The sequence below is a fragment of the Vitis riparia genome, chromosome 14 (assembly GCF_004353265.1).
Source record: "Vitis riparia cultivar Riparia Gloire de Montpellier isolate 1030 chromosome 14, EGFV_Vit.rip_1.0, whole genome shotgun sequence".
Classification (NCBI taxonomy): domain Eukaryota; kingdom Viridiplantae; phylum Streptophyta; class Magnoliopsida; order Vitales; family Vitaceae; genus Vitis; species Vitis riparia.
In genome coordinates, this window is record NC_048444.1 from 1,285,485 (window position 1) to 1,304,635 (window position 19,151).

The 19,151-nt window shown below is 35.0% G+C and overlaps 3 protein-coding genes and 2 non-coding genes across 5 annotated transcripts; 3 read left to right on the plus strand and 2 right to left on the minus strand.

Moving 5' to 3' along the window:
• Positions 1 to 3,051: 3,051 nt before the first annotated feature.
• TRNAA-AGC lies at positions 3,052 to 3,124 on the minus strand. The gene has a single exon. It is a non-coding gene; the product is annotated as a tRNA-Ala (tRNA).
• Positions 3,125 to 5,852: 2,728 nt separating this feature from the next.
• Positions 5,853 to 5,925, minus strand: TRNAA-AGC. The gene has a single exon. It is a non-coding gene; the product is annotated as a tRNA-Ala (tRNA).
• A 23-nt stretch (positions 5,926 to 5,948) lies between these two features.
• On the plus strand, positions 5,949 to 10,373 carry LOC117931300 (protein arginine methyltransferase NDUFAF7, mitochondrial-like). Its single transcript, XM_034852242.1, has 10 exons — positions 5,949 to 6,276; positions 6,469 to 6,530; positions 6,849 to 6,992; positions 7,185 to 7,295; positions 7,458 to 7,662; positions 7,762 to 7,820; positions 8,462 to 8,514; positions 8,634 to 8,856; positions 9,553 to 9,661; positions 9,793 to 10,373. Exons 1-10 carry the CDS (start codon positions 6,051 to 6,053, stop codon positions 10,053 to 10,055), a joined length of 1,455 nt encoding a protein of 484 aa, XP_034708133.1. The 5' UTR covers positions 5,949 to 6,050; the 3' UTR covers positions 10,056 to 10,373.
• Positions 10,374 to 12,241: 1,868 nt separating this feature from the next.
• On the plus strand, positions 12,242 to 15,060 carry LOC117931299 (protein NRT1/ PTR FAMILY 2.11-like). Its single transcript, XM_034852241.1, has 4 exons — positions 12,242 to 12,450; positions 12,527 to 12,744; positions 13,345 to 13,904; positions 13,990 to 15,060. Exons 1-4 carry the CDS (start codon positions 12,363 to 12,365, stop codon positions 14,879 to 14,881), a joined length of 1,758 nt encoding a protein of 585 aa, XP_034708132.1. The 5' UTR covers positions 12,242 to 12,362; the 3' UTR covers positions 14,882 to 15,060.
• Positions 15,061 to 16,855: 1,795 nt separating this feature from the next.
• On the plus strand, positions 16,856 to 17,855 carry LOC117929960. Its single transcript, XM_034850406.1, has 4 exons — positions 16,856 to 17,119; positions 17,252 to 17,323; positions 17,457 to 17,536; positions 17,639 to 17,855. Exons 1-4 carry the CDS (start codon positions 16,856 to 16,858, stop codon positions 17,853 to 17,855), a joined length of 633 nt encoding a protein of 210 aa, XP_034706297.1.
• Positions 17,856 to 19,151: the final 1,296 nt, after the last annotated feature.

A 19,151-nucleotide genomic window follows, 5' to 3' on the forward strand; every position in this document is an offset into this window, starting at 1 on the left:
GTTTGTCTACATCCTCCAAAATAATATGCATGTGTTCTTTTTTATTTAACATGAGATTTTTGGATTGGGTTGATAAATGATGTTTTACAATATTTCCATCTTTGTTGGTCTTCATTGATTGGCTGGGGTTTTAGATTTGATTTGCTGTTGAGGATGCTTGTGTGTGTGATTGGGGTGCATCATTAAACCTTGAATCAATAATTTTTTTTTGTTCAATAACTAATCCGATTCTAAAAATATTAGCTTTAATCACCTTTTAGTATATGATTTTCAAAATTTATACTAATAAAACAATTAACATTCAAGAGAGGTGACTAGAAATTAATTGCATTATTCTTTGTATGATGCCTTGTTTGAAAACTATCTGTAAAAATAGTTTATTATTTTTTAATTTAAATAACATTTTTAATAAACTTTTGATAGAAAATAAGATTAAGAGAAATTGAATTAAATATAAAATATTTTTGTGAATAACTTTGAATTATTATTAATTTTTTTTTACAAAATGTTTTAAGTAATAATTAAAAATATGAAGAATGTGTTTAAAACTTTTATGTGTATACATAATATTTTTATAGAGAATAAACTGCCAAAACTAATTTTACTTTTATAAAACCATTTTTCTTTTTATATTCAAGTTCTTAAATAAAATTTTATTTAAGGATAATCCTATAAAACTATTTTTATATTTAAATTCCTAAATAAAATCTAATATTATGAAATATATTCTAAATAGCATATCTACAAATTTCATTAGGAGAATCAATATTAATAATTAATTAGAGTTTGCTCTGATAAAGCTTTGGGACAAGAAAAAAATTCTATTAGGGTCTTGGTCATATAGCTAACTTGCCCCCATTGACTTTTTTATTTTATTTTTTTAAATAGGTTAAAATATAATAAAATGATAAGGCACTGTAATGGTATCTATAGAATAAAAAACCGGAACGGTTAAATATATATGATAAGATTTAAATCATCTAATAAGATACAAACAAATAAGATCGATATTAAAATATAAATGATAAATCTTAAAGAATGTATAGATGACATTATCCAATTGATGGTACGTTTTTGGTAGGTACCCTCCAAAAAGAAATTGATATTATATGTGCCAGAGAGTTTTTAATTTTTATTGATCATTTCTCATTGGATATATTTTGCACCCAAAACATTATTGTAGAGGAAACTTAGGAGAAGAATTTAGATTGGATAAAAGTTGTAATTTTACATAAATAACAACAATAGGTATTATATTTTAGATGTCCTGTCGTATAATTATAAAAGTAATAATTATAGACCCAGACATAAAAAAAATAAGAGTAAACTATAAATAAATGGCAAAGTAAAACAATAATACTATAAAAGTGATATAATTATTTTATTACATGACTAGTTTTTGTACCACATCAAAATTGAAGCTATATTTTACTCCGGAAGAGGATATTTTTAAAAAATTTTATATATATTTTTAAATTATGTAATTTTTATATAAACAAAAAATAAAATCATAATTTTTTTTTTCATTTTCTTGAAAAAAGAAGGGATGCAATTTGATTTAGATGGGTTTGAAAAATCATTTTCAATACTCATATTTAGTTTGTATTAAGTTTTTTCAACCCGATTTCAATTTGGGTTGAGATAAAGTCAAGATTCTTGCTATCATAGTCCAGCCCAAACATATTATCTTGTATAATAATATTTAATTTTTTAATTTTTAAGAAAAATACCAAATTATATCATTTTATATACTTTTTTATTATTTTAGAAAAATATATAAATTAATATTTACTTTTTATTGTTATCTTAAAATTTTCTGCTATTTATTATTTAGATTACTGATTTTGAATTGTACAATTTCATCAACTAAATCAATTCGAATTTAGAGTGCGTTTGACACTGAAAATGTTTCTAGTATTTTTTACATTTGAGAATTTTTATTTTTAAGTATTTCTAGTATTTTTGACACTTGAAAATTTTTATTTTTCAAGTATTAGAAATACTAAAAATACTTAAATGATAAATGCACTCTAATCTTACCAACTCACTATAGGAGAAATAAAGTTGGGTTAAGTAACTTGGGTAAGAGTTCGGGTAAAACCGCAAAAGAAGTTGTTTTTTAACTTTGGTTGAGTTTGGGTTACCTATTAACCCGACCATCTAGTAAAAATGACCGGATCTTTTGACTTTTCGGTTAGATTGACTTGGAAGACTCCCCGAAAAGTGCCAAAGTAAGCTTCGGGGAAACCCAACCATGGCCCCCTTTCCCATTTGCTGGAGCGTTGCGAAGAAATTTCCAGTAAAGTTCCAAAACCCTAAAATTGTCAATTTCCCAACTTCTTGATCATCTCCCAGATGTTTCCTCGAAACCTTCAAGTGATTCAATATATACACACCGCAACAAATTGATCTGCCCATAGCATCTCTACTTGCTTACTATCTTCTTCTTCTCTGTTTTCTGACAATGCTAAGTAACCAGCGCGGAAGCATGGAGGACCTTATGCCTTGCATTTCCTACTGTTTCTTGACCACCAACTGTATGAGCACAATCTACAAAGCCTACGTCCACGACGACTACGTCATGGTCGCCTTCATCATCTACGTCTACATCGGCCTCTTCATGCTCGACCGATGCTTGACCGCCTTCCACCGCCTGCCCCGCGGGAGTCGTCCCCCAAGAAGACCTTCCTGAAATTCGCGATATGGTTCCTGACATCATCGATTCTGTTCGGGTTTGTTTGCGAATTTGCGCCGCTGTTTTCGGTGGTCGGGGCGGTGGCTCTGTTTGCGATTGTGGTGGTTGGGTGTTCAGGGCTTTTTTATGTGTATTTCTTCCTGGATGATAAGCCTGCCAGTGAGGAGAGTAGTGGGAAGAAGATGGAGTACGTTTCGGACCAAGTGTAAGCTCACCATCTGTTTGATAAAAAGACGCGTGAGTAGTAGTTTTGAAAGGGAACACCCTTGGGTATTTTAAGTTTTGAGAGCTACATATGAAGTCTTGGTGTTAATCTATTAATCTTTTAAAACATGATTATAACTTTGGAAAAATAATGGAGATGCGGGGTATCGATCCCCGTACCTCTCGCATGCTAAGCGAGCGCTCTACCATCTGAGCTACATCCCCATGACCATGAACAGAGTCTTGTATCACAGGCTAGAAATTTACAAATTGAATTCAAATAAACCACTGTTTGTATACCTATATTACATTTAAAGTAATTAAAGACATTACGCTAGTTAATTAAAGTTTTAAAAATCTATTTTTTTAAAATAATAATTATAATTTCAATCATCTTTAATAATAATAATAATAATTTTAATAATTGAGATGTGAAACCTAAGGGACCTGTTTGGGAAGTGTTTCCTAAAATTGTCTTCTGTTATCTGGAACAAAAAACATTAGAGAACATGTTTGGTCATCTAGTATTGTTTTATTTTTGTTCTCCGAATTCTCAAAATCTCATAGAACACAAAAAAAAAAAGTTGTGGTCTTGTATCTTCATTAGGCTTGTTCTTCATTTTCTGTGGTCTCTAGTGTATCCTTTCCTTGTGATGGTCTTCATCACCACCAACACATTCATTAAAGAGAAAAACAACCAAGTGCATCTTTTTTATTGCTTTCAAATCAAAATAATATAACCAAAACAAAGACAAAAATTGAAAAAACTAAGGAAAATTCTCTAAAAAAGAAAAAAAAAAAAACACTCTAAAAATATAGAGAAAAATCTCAAAAAAAATATGAAAAAACGAAGAAAAATCTCAAAAAAATTAGATATCCTCTTAAAAGGAAAAACAATCAAGACCTGTGAGATGAAACTGGAAGAGATCCAAACGATTAATGAATTGAGTAAAATGTCTTGGTTCAAATGATGTCGTTGTGGTAAGAGACATTCCGGTCTAGGATTCGATAATTCTCCTTTCTCTCTATGCTTTTGGCATAGGTGACTAGGTGTGCTGTATCCTCATTGCATTTTGTCATGGATATCTATTTGCATTAAGTCATGGTATGCCTTTGTGGTGTTTGGGAATTGGAAATGAGAAGCAAACTTGACAATATTATTTTATATAATAAAAGGTTATTATTTTATTTGTGTAACAAGAATATTGAATCAAATAGATCACATAATGTATTAATTTATTTATGGTAACAGTAACATATATATGGTGTATTATATATATATAATTTCTTAAAAAACTAAGAAAAAATCTTTTAAAATACAAAGAAAAATCTTTGGAAAAACTAAAAAAAATTGTGAAAAAAACACAGAAAAATCTCTAAAAAAAAGTCAGATATCTTCTCAAAAAGAAAAAGCTATTAAGACTTCTGAGATGAAAATGAAGGTGGAAGAAACCCAAATAATCGATGAATTGAGTAAAATGCCTTGATTCCAACGATATCGTTGTGGTAAAAGACATTTGATTCTTCTCATTAACCGCGAGATCGATGATTCTCCGTTCACTCTTGCTTTTGGCATGGATAACTTAGTGTGTTGTCTCCTCTTTGCATTTTGTCATGGGTATCTCTTTGTATATGGTCATGGGTATGCCCTTGATGGTGTATGGGCATTGGAAATGAGAAGCAAATTTGACAATGTTATTTTATATAATAATAATTTATTATTTTATTTGTGTAATAAGAATATTGAATCAAATCGGATCACATAATGTATCATTTATGACAACGATAACATAAATATGGTATATCATGTAAATTCTAATGACATTGTATGATTTGAATAAGATTTGGTAATATATTATTATATATTATTATGATGTATTATTTTATATGCTAATGCTATAATATTATCAAATAATATGGATTTAATGATAATGTATCATGACAAAGATTTAATAATATGATATAAATTTAATGATTTAAACTTATTTAATTGTAAACATTCTTTTTAATAATTCTTTTATAATTTTTTGAACTTTTCAATTATCATATTTTGCGTTTCACCCCGATATACTTGAGACATAGAAATTAATATACCTCAAAACCCTTTGACTTAATGATCAAGATCACAACTTTAAACACATTTTGAGAAAGTCCCCACCAATACATTTCTATTGAAACATAAAATGAATTTCCATTATTTATAATTATTTAAAAACTTTGAAATAATGCAAATAAGAAATTTGATGAAATTTCAAATCTATGAGGGCTAAATGTATTTAGTCGAAACCTTAAGGAAATAAATGAAATTAATCATACATATGGTATGATTAGAGTAAGGAAATGATGAATGCCTTGCCTAATAAGAATTGACTAATAAAGTCCTTCTACTTAAGAAGTCGTATTCAAAAGGACTTGACCTAAGAAGCCTTACTTGGAAAGACCCAAATCAACATGGTATTGATTAGTAAAAACCGATCTATCATAACCTAAAACTCAAGGAGCCTAACCCGTGATTAATTGGGTTGCTCCGAATGTATGATGCTATCCTAGCCCACACATCAGCCCACACCCAATAGGGCAAGAGAGGTTTGGCCTCAACTAGGTTGTGGGTTTGGAGGAGTTGGGCCTAACAAGTGGAGGATTGGAGGATCGATGCAACTATCTACCCCATATTAATCTAGGGTACTTAGGCTACTCTTAGCTCACTAACCTATTTACCCTAACTATGGTTAGAGGGATTATAAAAAAACTTGTGTTTGAGATGAATTAATTTTCTAAAGTTTATTCTTTGTTTTCTATGACATTCATTGGTCACCAAATCTTGGTTTATTTTTGGCGTGTGGAACATTCATCCAATTAAGCAAGAAGGTTGCTGGGTCGTCCAACAAACTATTTAAAGTAATTCAAAGTCTCTTCATTATGAAAATTTAAACATTATATAATGATCGCGAAATGGAGATGCGGGGTATCGATCCCCGTACCTCTCGCATGCTAAGCGAGCGCTCTACCATCTGAGCTACATCCCCTTGATTGGTCTTGCTGACAGGAAGGCTTTCTCTATTTTAATCTTTTATTCACTTGTCATACACATGTTGAACACCCTTTTTTGAATTCTCAAGTGTCTCTCCACAGTTGCAAAACATCGACAAACATGATGAGAAAATTACTACTCCAGGCCTCGGCTCTACGTCGCCTCTCCACTGCCCACTCCCTCCCATCTCTTCTCACCTCTTCTTCTCGACGATGTTCTTCTTCTTCTTCTTCCAAGACGACGTCGCCTCAACCCCCCATCACTTCTCTCGAACACTTGGACGACGGACCCAGTCAAGCTACTTCCAAAATCTCCATCGATCGCTCCGCTCTGTACAACCCCCCAGGTGCCACCCATTCACTCCAATTCTACATTTCATGGTCCCGTTTGGTTGCCCTGAAATGTCGAATAAAGAGTTGAAATTGAGATATATTGGGTAAAATGAAAATGTGTATTTTCTATACAAATCAAACGGACTGGTGGGCTTTTTTTAATTTTTAATTTTTTGGACCCTCAATCTGGATTTTGAATTTTGCAGAGCATTCCCATGAAACCTCCTCCGATTCCGAGCTCGTTAAGCACCTGAAAGGCATTATCAAGGTTGTACAATTGGCACTTTTTGTCTTCTTCTGTTACTTCAGTTATGCAGCTAGGATGTTTGTGGAAATGTCGTTGAAGTGGGTTTTTGTTTTTACTTTTATAACGTGGAAATTATATTATCATACCCACAAAAGCGAAATGAAAAATGATTTATCTTCTTTGTAGTGAATTGTCTAATGTTTGTCATTGGTGTTAGTTTGAGGCTTGAAACGATTGTGTTGGAGAATTGAGTTGGAAAGTGTAGCATCAATTAGATAAAATGGACATGAGATTGTTCACTGGAAGTAGAAAATGACAAAAAATAAATTAGTTTTTCAGTTCCGCGGTGGGCCAATCTCAGTAGCTGAGTACATGGAAGAAGTTTTGACAAACCCAAAGGTTGGATTCTATATTAACCGGGATGTGTTTGGAACAGAAGGTGATTTCATCACCTCTCCTGAAGTGAGCCAGATGTTTGGGGAGGTAATTTGATTGCTGTTGAATGCTTAATTGTTATACTTTCTTGTAATTTGTTGAGTAGATTCAAGGAGTAATGGAAGTTTTATTTATGCCAAAGATCTGTTCTACTTTGGTATTCTATTGCTTTGATTCTCACTACCTCAAGAGTTTATCACTAGAGAATGTTTTCATTTTTCTTACTGATTTCACTTTTAGATGATTGGTGTTTGGGTTATGTGTCTGTGGGAGCAAATGGGTCAACCAAGTAAAGTGAACCTAGTTGAGCTGGGTCCTGGACGAGGAACTCTCATGGCTGATCTTCTTCGTGTATGTCACTACAATTCTCACTATCTATTTCTATTAGAATTTCTCATCTTAGAAACCTTATACTTCAGAACCTTTGATTTTTCTTTTACATTATTATAGTGAATAATGGTTATATAGGAACAGTTCCAATTTTGATTGAAGCTGCATAGCTTCTACTTGCAGGGTACATCTAAGTTCAAAAACTTCATAGAATCATTGCAAATACATATGGTTGAATGCAGTCCAACATTACAGAAGCTTCAGCACAAGAACTTGAAATGTGTGGATGAAGACAGTCACAATGGAAATGTTAACAAAAGGACTATTAGCATGTTGACTGGAACTCCTGTCTCATGGCATGCTGCATTGGAGCAGGTTCCATCTGGATGTATGGAGATATTCTTTCTGAGTCATGTCCTTACAAACCCCTTATGTGCTTGAGCCCTCTTTTTGTCTCATAACTTGCATCTGTTTGCTCTTTTTCCAGTGCCAACAATCATTATTGCCCATGAGTTTTATGATGCTCTACCAGTTCATCAATTTCAGGTTCATTTGATAAATTTAAATAAACTCTTTGATGACTGGGTTCTTGTGCTAACTGTTCTTTTATTAATAATGATTTTTGAGTTTTTCTTAATTTTTCATTGGCCCATCCAAAAATGAATTATACACTTTGAAAATCCATTAAATTTCTTAATAAACGTCTGAGCTTTCTGTCAAAATCCATTAACTTGCTTAATAAAATTCTGAAATTCAGAAAGCTCCATCTTGTTCCCAATTATTATCTGCAGTGCCTTATAACAATTATCTGGGTTCTCAATATGTGCCATATGGTTTTCTAGGATGTTATATTTCTTCTTGGTAGTTCACTCCTCTTTGAGACCAAACTTAAAAAAGTAATACTGAACTAACTCATTGAGTAATGTGTCATATTCTTGTCAATAGGACAGGAATAGATTAAAAGACTAGTCTTGCAGCCATGTAATAATGACAGTAGATATTAGCCATGTAAATATTGGAAATTGTTCAATGATTTGAGCCTTCAATAAATACTAAAACATATATAAATGAGAAGCTAAGATGAGATTCTTGTTGTGCAATCTATTCATAATTGTCTCCTGGTGTTGGCATGTTTGTACTCTCAACATTTTCTTATTATGCATTCTGATTTCACCATTTGAATGCAGAGGGCTTCTCGTGGTTGGTGTGAGAAAATGATTGATGTTGCTGAAGATTCATCGTAAGCTTTTGGGACTGCAGTCTGTCAGAATTTGTTTGTTTGTTTTTTCTTTTTTTGCTTTAGAAAATTTTACTATTTGATAGGTTTTTTTTTTTTTTTTTTTCACATATATTGGTTAGGTTTCGTTTTGTTCTATCTCCACAGTCTACACCTGCAAAACTCTATTTGATGGAACGTTGCAAGCGGGCTGGGGCTGAAGAAATAGCAAAGCTTGATCAGATCGAGGTTTGCCCCAAAGCAATAGAGTTGACTCATACAATTGCTAAGAGAATAAGCTCTGATGGAGGTGGGGCGCTTGTAATTGATTATGGCCTGGATGGAATTGTCTCAGATAGTCTTCAGGTCTGTTGTCGGGCTTTGTTAATTTTGGTTTTTCCCTTATATTAGATGCCAATCATGATTTGTGTTGAGTCTCAATTTTCTCTCTACGGCATAAAATTTATTGATCCAACTAGAGAGCCTTCAGGTGGAATTTGTTTTTATTTGCTTTTCTCTCAGACCATAAAGAAAAAGAAAGTTGTGCATACAAGTGTTTGAGAATTTGTTAGAGATAAGGGATGATTTGCATTTTTGGGTACTACTGTTTTCCGGTTATGGGACTCTCAACTCTGTCCCTCTCTCTCTACCCTACAAGTGCTTGGTGGGTTGGGAGGGGATTGGATTTAATTCTTTTCTATCTGTTTCAGCATCTTGATTTTGAGATAGGAAACTCCTTGGTTGCCTATTGATTAGATGTCATGTCACTACAATCTCCACACGTGATATTGTTCAGTTCTTTTCCTTTTCCATAGAAGCCTTTCATGTAGCACTTATATATCGCTCATGCAACTGAAGCTAATGGCCCATGACAAAATTTCAATTCCAAAGATTTCTTGTGCATTATAAAATATAGCTGTGTGTTAGTTTTGTGGAGACTTTGATTGGCATTTAATTGGTGTTTATGCCCAATCTTCTGATGATCCTGCCTCTAACTTGTAAACTGACTTTTCAATTCTCTGTTTGGCTTTTGTTTTCTTAATCAATATAAAATTCATGCAGGCAATTCGGAAACATAAGTTTGTCAACATATTGGATAATCCTGGGTCTGCTGATCTCAGTGCATATGTTGATTTTGCATCCATCAGGCATTCTGCTGAAGAAGCTTCAGGTGTATATTCTTAACTTCTTGGTTGTAGTGGTAGCAGAATCTCTCTCTCTCTCTCTCTCTCTGATGTTAATAAGCATAAACTCTGAAAGAGGAATGAAGATCGATTCCATAATATTTTGATGTTTTTACAGACGATGTGATTGTCCATGGGCCCATTACCCAGTCTCAGTTTCTTGGTTCTCTTGGGATAAATTTCCGAGTTGAAGCACTACTAAAGAATTGCACAGATGAACAGGCAGAATCTCTGAGGACTGGATATTGGCGTTTGGTTGGCGAAGGTGAAGCCCCATTCTGGGAGGGACCTGATGATCAGGTGCCCATAGGGATGGGAACTCGGTATTTGGTAATGGCTATTGTGAACAAGAAACAAGGCATTCCAGTTTCATTTCAATAGAGTATGTGGAATTCTCTCCGTACTTTAGGGCTATGTACATTTACTAATTTATTCTGCTGCGGAATCATCTTCCTGAGTTTTTGGCAGAACGATGTCCAGTTTATTTTGGAATTTGGGCCTTCTTATGGTTTCCATTTCTGGCAATTTTGGTAGCTCAGAATTATTAAGAGAGTTTACTGAGCCATGGCAAAAGTTACGAGTGTTTTGCGGTGATATGTACTCCTATGCTTGGTTTATCTTTTGTGTCATGTTCATTTTTCTCCATCAAAAACAAAGAATATTTGATTGGGCAACATAATAATATTTGTTGTTTGGATATTTTGGTGGCTTCATTGGATTCCTCGGATCCATCGTTGTGCTGGGAATAGGTCAAACTCCAAGTTGAATCATCTAAGTCAATACTCTTTTAACACTTTAGGATTCCACCTCCTAGGTACTCTAAACCTTCAGACTTAGAAAACCATGCTTTAAGCTCGCCCTTTGATGCTGTTTCATATGCTTTCATTTCATGTCATACACCAAGTTTCTGAATCCTGCAAGATCCATGCTAGGCTTGGCTGGTTATCACCCCTTCCCCTTCCTTTTTCTGAATCAACTTGAAACTTGGTAGGTTTCTTCCAAACTTGACCTATCAGCCCTATCAATATGACCACTCCATTGCCTTCCATGGATATTAGTAAAATAAGTTGAAATGTTTTGACTCCAGTCCTATACGATTTTGAAGGTGGCCATCCCTCTCCTTTTCTCAGATATTTGATAAAAATGGTTTGACTCCTAATCACTGCCCTTGCTGTATGGAACATGTGCTGTTGTTGAGTTAGGCGAAAATTTGAATTCATGACTTCAGTTCATGCTGCATGGAACATCTGCTGCTGTGGTAGGAGGACATTGAAAAGGGTTTGAGCTTTGTTGCCTACATTAGATTATCGTATAAAGAGGTTCTAAATTGATCAATATAAGCCTTGTTTGAGGGATAAATAATAGAGAATGATGCTACCTTGAATAGATACATTCACTAAGGATTCTGTTCACACACACAGAGCACTTGAATAAGAAATTATGTGAGCAGTAGGCACCATTAGAATGGTATGAGGTCAACTCCCCACACCTCATTGATGAGTTACTGAAGCAAAAGCACCAACTGTATGGATACAGAAGTGGGTGTCCCATGGGTGTGGCATGCCTCAACCACATGCAACTGAAACAATATCCAGAAACATAACCATTCAATTTTCAGAAAAAAAAAAAAGAAGAAGAAGAAGAAAATAACTTACCTGAAACATTTGTTCTACAGGAAAATATCAAAATCATTTTCTCCATCAATTCATCATGGTACCACTTCTACAGCTTCCTCAACAGTGGGTCTAGTTGTGCAGTGAAATGAGTGGACATTGAAATAGTTCAATTCCCACATGGGTTTTCATGAACCTCACTTATGGGAATCTTGAATTTATTTTTCCTTAACTTAAAGAAGAAAATGGTAAAACGATGAGGCACCTAATGGACTAATTTCCAAATTCAAGCCATTGTTCCTTTTATGAAAGTTGGCTGTATAGAGGTAGAACTAAGAATCCTTAATAAACAAGTTTGCCAATTGCTTTCCACACTAGGATTTTTCCCACATCAATTAAGAGAAAAATGACTCATTACACTGACATTCTAGGAAGGTAATTAAGGCTTGTTTGGGCTGACTCTACATTGTCCATTCCAATCAAAGTAGTGTTTTTTTGGTTTTGTGGACAAACTATTTACTAGTGATTACACTCTTTCTCAAAATTGGCAGTTACTTCAGTTATTGGGTAACCTTTCATCACAGCTTTTCAGTCATGGATACGGAAATTCAGACAGAAGAGGAAAGAATATTTCAGTGATGTTGGAATTCACAGCCATTTTACCTGATTTTTTAGCCAATTTTAGTTTTAAAAAATAGGTAAACAACATTCAGGGCTCCAAAATGGCAAGAGAAAATGTCTTCACCCATGACTCAAGAACATATCAATATTCATGGGAAAGGGGAAAAAATGAAGCAAAGTATTTTGCATTATCGCAATGCACATGCACAAACAGACCCTTTTTGCCAATTATCCTTCATAATGTGGTCCAGGAACAGGCCAGCACTATTCTCACTTTCCCCAAACAAAGTGCTGTCACTGCAGAAAGCTTTATCAAACATGGGAGGGGGGGGGGGGGGATGAAACTTTTTTCCCTTTTCCTGTTGTCAACTCTTCATCCTTCATATTGTAATGTGCTTAAATCCCATATAAAAGAAGATAAAGAAGACTACACTTCCAGTTGTGAAATATAGAAATGGAGAAGGAGAAGAAAGCTATTCTATCTGATGAGTCTCCTGAAGTCATCAACTATAGAGGAGTTAAAGCCATGCCCTTCATCATTGGTAAGAGAGTGAGACCTAGCTGCTTCATTTTGAACCACCCATCTTCTTGAATCAGTGTTTTCCAAATTTGTTGCAGGAAATGAGACCTTTGAGAAGCTTGGGACTATTGGGACTTCATCCAACCTCATGGTGTATCTCACATCTGTCTTCAACATAAAGAGTGTGACTGCTGCAACTCTCATCAACATCTTCAGTGGCACCACCAACATGGCACCCTTGCTTGGAGCCTTCTTGTCTGACTCTTACTTTGGACGTTTCAAGACTTTGGCTTTGGCTTCCATTTGCTCCCTTTCGGTAATCTTCCATCTACTAATCCAAAATCTTAAGGCTGACTAAAGTTACAGTATGATATCCTATATATATTAGATAGGTGAGGAAGTTCCTGACACACTCTCTATCTATATATATAGTTTCTCTTATATATTTATTTTGAAATGTGAGAGCCTTTTAAGCTCAAAACGGACAATATTTACATTAAAGAGAACGGGTTGTTGCATACAATCTTCCCATAAATTTTTTAAAAACTTTGATAGGATTTTAACTACCAATTTAACCTAAAAGTGACAAACAATCATGTATAAACATCTAATTTTTATGACTTTTGAAAAGCAGAAAAAGCTTACTTGTGTCCATCCAAGTTTTGGAATTGAGATTCCTTCAAGCTATCTCTGCTTGGTGGCTGCAAAAAGTTAATTGTTTTATCCTTTTTGATTGGATACAAACTGAAGGAAAGTTCTTCTCTTCGACTTTTTCCTTGAATAAAAAGGCGCACAGCCATTTACTCCTACTTTTATGGTACTATTGTGCAAGCCCTTTAGTCTCTCCATTCATATTTTGAGTGCCATATTTTCTGGATTTATATATTGACATGAAAATGACTTGTTTTACTTCAAGGGGATGACTGTAATAATGCTAACAGCAGCCATCTCCAAACTGCACCCTCCTCATTGTGGAACAAAAGAGAGTGAGCTCTGCAGAGGACCAACCACTTCACAGTTGGCCTTCTTGCTAACTGGTTTTGGCCTCCTAATAATCGGAGCAGGCGGCATTAGGCCATGTAACCTTGCCTTTGGAGCAGATCAGTTCAATCCAGCAACTGAATCTGGCAAGAGGGGTATCAACAGCTTCTTTAATTGGTACTATTTTACCTTCACATTTGCTGTGATGATATCGGGAACATTCATTGTCTATGTGCAATCTAACGTGAGCTGGGCTCTAGGGTTGGGCATTCCTTCATGCCTCATGTTCGTTTCTTGTGTACTTTTCTTTGCGGGTTCTAGAATTTACGTCAAAGTAAAACCCCGGGAGAGTCCCTTAACTGGTGTGGCACAAGTACTGGTGGCTGCTTCCAAGAAGCGATACTTAAAGCTACCTGACCACCCAGAACTTAGCCTTTTCAGCCATGTTCCCACAAATTATATGAACTCCAAGCTTCCTCACACAGATCAATTCAGGTGAGCAGATAGTAAAATTCATAGATCTTTGCCATTTGTCCCTTATTGTTAAACATGATTCCAAACTCAATGTTAATTGCAACAGGTTCCTCGACAAGTCTGCAATAATAACCATGGAAGACCAAATCAACACTGATGGATCTGCTTCCAACCCTTGGAGACTTTGCAGTATGCAACAAGTTGAAGAAGTAAAATGCTTAATGAGAGTGATCCCCATATGGGCATCATCCATCATCTACCATGTTGCAATAGTCCAACAGCACACCTATGCAGTCCTCCAAGCTCTTCAATCAGATAGGCATCTTGGCAGTTTTGAGGTGCCTGCAGCCTCTTACAGCATCTTCTCCATGCTAAGCCTTACCATCTGGATCCCCATCTACGACCGGATCGTGATCCCATTCCTTCATAAGCTCACTGGCAAAGAAGATGGAATAACACTTCTCCAAAGAATGGGCACTGGAATTGTCCTCTCAGTCGCCACCATGCTTGTTTCTGCAGTAATCGAAGAGCAGCGAAGAACTTTTGCACGTACAAGGCCAACCATAGGCACTGCACCAAAGGGGGGCGTTATATCATCCATGTCCGCCTCCTGGTTGATCCCCCAGCTCATACTCGCCGGACTGTCCGAGGCCTTTAACTCAATAGGCCAGATTGAATTCTACTACAAGCAGTTCCCAGAAAATATGAGAAGCATTGCAGGGTCTTTCTTCTTCTGTGGCATAGCTGGTTCTAATTACCTAAGTGGCTTTCTAGTTTCAGTTGTTCATCAGATCACCCTAAACGGAGCTCGAGGCGGTGACTGGCTGCCTGAGGATCTCAATGAAGGGAAGTTGGATTGCTTCTATTACATGATTGCAGGTCTGGGTGCTGTGAATTTTGCGTATTTTCTGGTGTGTTCAAAGTGGTATAGGTACAAAGGTGGTGACAGGGTTGAGGTTGCCATGGAAACAAAGGGGTCCAGGAAGCATGTGGTTTGATGGTAGTGGGATTTGTATGGGATTGAGTTAGGAAATTGCTTGATGCCTGGCTTATACTACATATACCAAGGTTGAGAAAGTGCAATGTTTTACAACTATTAAAAGCTAAGCTTCCTTTTCTGTTTCAAGAACTGTGAGCAGTGCTATATGTTTTTATAAAGGTTAATCTTCTGAACTAATTTAAAGTAAAAAAGTTGTTACTTGTAACCCTAAAATACCTCAAATTAAGTAACTTAATACTATTAAGAGAAGAAAGATCCTACAAGGATTATGTCTTCATTTTTAGGTTGTTTTTTTTATAATTAATTTTTTTTTTATTATTATTGGATTATGTATATATATACAACTTGTTCATATATGTCATAATTGAAGATAAAGGTGTAAAATTAAAGTACACTGAGTGCTAAAGATGGTTTTTAATTACACGAATTTTTAATGAAATATTTTGAAGAAATTTCATGAAATATATATATATATTTAGTGCTTTGATCTCCCAATTTTGTTAAAAATAATTTTAAATTTCAAATATCTTTTACTTGAAATTACTTTATTAATCAATTAAATTATATATATTTAATTTAATAAAAAGATACTTAGGACATATAGGAAAGACTTATAATAATAAAATTGAAGATTTCTACTAATAATTTGAAAAATTAATGCTAGCTATAGCAACAAAGGTACAATTTACCTTTATTTTTCAATTTTGTATTTAATAAAAATGAAAACTCGATTATTGAATTCTTAATAAATATAGTGCGAATAATTACATCAAGTTACCTCTCAAATATAATTAAATTACTTCTAAATATAAATATGATTATGTGACTAAAATGGTGTTTATTTTTTATTGAATAAAAAAGACCAAAAAATATTTAACCTATTCAACTAAAATAAAATAAAATAATGTGAAAGGATTATGAAGGAGAAAGAAGGATAGAATGTGCACCGATCAACAGTAAATATGAAAATTCCAAAACAAGGGCATTCCAGTAACTTCACCACGGAGACCCACATGCACTTCTTTGGAAGTATCGCAGAGGACCGTAACCGCAGCACATAAAAGCCAAAAGCACCCCCCAAAAAAAAAAGCAAAAGCAAAAGCACATGAAAACAAAATCAAAAGCACATATAAACAAGATTTATTAAAAAAAAAGCAGAAGTGCTTACGAAAGGTCATTTTATGTGTCGAATCTCTGCATGAAAATCAAATTTTTTGTGCTTGTGTCAACCGCAAAGCTCTACATCTGTAGAAATGGTCTCACGGACGTGTCTCTATGAGCCCAGAAGGAGCTTCACTTCGCCATTTTCTCTATAAATTGGGCCATTGGGTTTCTTCATCTTTACACAACTTTCTTTCTCTCTTAGACATTGTCTTCAAACACAGCGCTGAGAGAACTAGGTTTCTCTATTTGGTATATACATAGTTCTTCCTTTTTGTTTCTGTGGTCTTTTTGGCTTAGAATTTGGTTATGGTTATGATGCTTTTATAAATTTATGAGTTGTATGTATGGGTTTTGGGTTTGTTTGGTCGAAGGTGTTCAGGTTGTGGAGGTGTTTGAAAGTAAAAAATGGTTCTTCTTTTTTTTCGTTTCTTGGAAATTTGTCCGGGAAACTTCTAGGAATTTACTGCTTTATGAGTCTGAGGCTCTGCATCTGTGTGTTTTGCTTTGAAAAATGTGAATTTTCTGAGCATTACACTCAGTTTGGTACGTGAGAAAAAGTAGAGTTGCTGCACCCCACTTGTGCAAACTGAACAAAGTTGAAGAATCCAACTTCCTTTTTTTTCTTTCTTTTTTTTCTCGACAATGGCATCCTAGGTTGATTTGAAGAAATCCATGGAGATTTTTAATGACTTCCTGCGAAAAGTTCAACTTTACATGACCATTTCTATGGATTGTCTTGAATTCAAGCTCATTTAAATTACTGAATGCATTGATACCGATTAACTTAATTAGATCAGGTCAGAGAAGGATGGCTGATCACTTGGCACTCTACTCTAATCGCCTCATCACACCCCCTACTTTGGATCTGATGCACAAAGAAGAGGAGAAAAGACTAGACGGAGAAGGCTCCTCCCAACAGACAGCTGAGCTCAACTCTAACCGGGCAATAGACGGATACAGCTTCTCTGACGAAGAAGATGGGTTCAGCATAAAAGCTGAATGTCGCATTTGTCAGGAAGACGATCTCGTCCAAAACATGGAGGCCCCTTGTGCTTGTAATGGAAGCTTAAAGGTAAAAATATTTCCATTTTTTATTCTAATTACTTGTCACCAAACTGCTAATCGGATACTAGTCCGTTGTTACATCATTTTACTTGATTATATTTCTAGATTGAATGACAAACAAATACCATGTCTGTCACAGTATGCCCACAGAAAATGCATCCAGAGGTGGTGCAATGAAAAGAAAAGCATCGTCTGTGAAATATGCCAACAGGTATATATACCACTGAAATTCTGGATATGAAGTATTTTCTCGAAGTTGAGAAGGAAAAAACATATCCACCCACATGTCATTGGGTATAATACTATTTTAAGTTTGCTGATCATTCCCTGGTTTTAACCTGCAGATGTATCAACCTTCTTACACCTGCCCGCCACTCCCAACTCCACCTACTCGTCTCCGAAATCATGCAGCCATTAATGTCAGGTGAGTACATTCAATCTTTATTACATGCTTCCAGAACTCCCAGCTCTTAATAATTAGCTGTGTATGATGGTTCTTTGGCATTTGAAAATTTATTATGATCAGTGATGAAGAAAGCGATGATCATTTAATTGATCAGAGAGGTGACACAGGCATTAATGTACTGGAGCCGGATTGTGCTGCTACAACTGCCCGCATGACTTCTCTATGCCAGACGCTACTCCTGATTGTAAGTCCTTATATAATCATATACATTAAATTTTACAATGAAAATGCATTTTGGGACAACTTGTTCATGTTTCTATGTTGGAATAATCTCTAGTTAATGTCATTTCCCTGGCAGGTAACAGCTTCGATCCTACTGGGGAATGCTGCTCCCATCCCGGGACGTATTCATGATGGATATGTCTCATTTTCCACAAATGTAAAGTCTGAAAACTTATCATCCCTTCCCATTAAATCACATTGTTCATGTGCAGATGTTTGCTTCTCCTTTAAATCTCTTCCTTATTATAATGACTTAGCTTAACTTTAATGGCTGAACAGGGGTTTCTGGGGCGATTGATGGAGTTCCTCCTCCCCTCCTATGCTCTCATATGGGCCATAAGCCTCCTAGTTAAGCTAAAACGGAGATTTGTGAGTACCTTACTACTGTTTTGCAGTGTATATATATATTTTTACATATATAACCATTTTTTGAACAAATTCTAATTATTATTCTTTCATAATATTTATGCATCAGGAGGGGAGAAGAAGACTGCCCTTAGAAGCTATGAGGTTGCAATCTGTTAGAAGGGAAGTGGAGCTGAGAGAGGATGACTTGGATATTGAAAATGGGACTCTACACCATTTCTAAGATTCATCCTCGGATTGATAGGCAATATGTTATATGCATGTATGAGAAACGAACCTCTCTAATCTTATGGGAGTCTTGAAATATCATAGATTGTGCATGAAAGTATAGTGTGGCAGCCACATATTTGAGCTGTTTTTTGTCTGTAATAATATTCTTGTTGTGTACATGTATACTGGGAGTTCATTTGTAAAGTATTTTTTTTTTTATTTTTTATCAAATATTATTCCAAGAAACAATTCTAAAAATATTTCAAAATCTGATATTATTTTGATAGATATGCATAAATCATGTGAAGGATTTTAAAGGGGAAGGAGATAATCGTGCACCTTTCAACAATAAATATGAAAAATTCCAAAAACAAGGCTATTCCAGTAACTTCACAACCGAGACCTGCATGCATCACACTAGCAGAGAACTGTAACAGTGTAACCGCAACACAAAAAGCCAAAAGCACACAGAAAAGGTAGGAGGCAAAAACACATGAAAACAAAATCACAAGCATATAACACCAAGGTTTAGCAAACGTAAAAGTGCTTACAAGAAAGTCATTATGTGTCGAAACCCTGAATTAAGATCAATTTTTCTGTGCTTGTGTCAATTGCTACAAATGGTCTCATGGACATGTGTCTATGAGCCCAGAAGGAGCTTTGTTTCACATCACTCACTGCACCATCTTTTTTTATGGATAAACCACAAGTATTCGAAGGGTGTTAAATATAAGTAAAATACTTTGCCGGTAAAGAAGAAGTTGAAAAACAAAGG

Excerpts from the sequence above, each read along its gene's own strand:
- LOC117931300 (XM_034852242.1), top strand. The coding sequence starts at position 6,051 with ATGATGAGAAAATTACTACTCCAGGCCTCGGCTCTACGTCGCCTCTCC. Across the intron at positions 8,857-9,552 it reads TTGTCTCAGATAGTCTTCAG|GCAATTCGGAAACATAAGTT; the intron begins GTCTGTTGTCGG and ends AAATTCATGCAG. Across the intron at positions 9,662-9,792 it reads TTCTGCTGAAGAAGCTTCAG|ACGATGTGATTGTCCATGGG; the intron begins GTGTATATTCTT and ends ATGTTTTTACAG.
- LOC117931299 (XM_034852241.1), top strand. The coding sequence starts at position 12,363 with ATGGAGAAGGAGAAGAAAGCTATTCTATCTGATGAGTCTCCTGAAGTC. Across the intron at positions 12,745-13,344 it reads CTTCCATTTGCTCCCTTTCG|GGGATGACTGTAATAATGCT; the intron begins GTAATCTTCCAT and ends TTTTACTTCAAG. Across the intron at positions 13,905-13,989 it reads CCTCACACAGATCAATTCAG|GTTCCTCGACAAGTCTGCAA; the intron begins GTGAGCAGATAG and ends TAATTGCAACAG.
- LOC117929960 (XM_034850406.1), top strand. The coding sequence starts at position 16,856 with ATGGCTGATCACTTGGCACTCTACTCTAATCGCCTCATCACACCCCCT. Across the intron at positions 17,120-17,251 it reads CTTGTAATGGAAGCTTAAAG|TATGCCCACAGAAAATGCAT; the intron begins GTAAAAATATTT and ends TGTCTGTCACAG. Across the intron at positions 17,324-17,456 it reads TCTGTGAAATATGCCAACAG|ATGTATCAACCTTCTTACAC; the intron begins GTATATATACCA and ends TTTAACCTGCAG.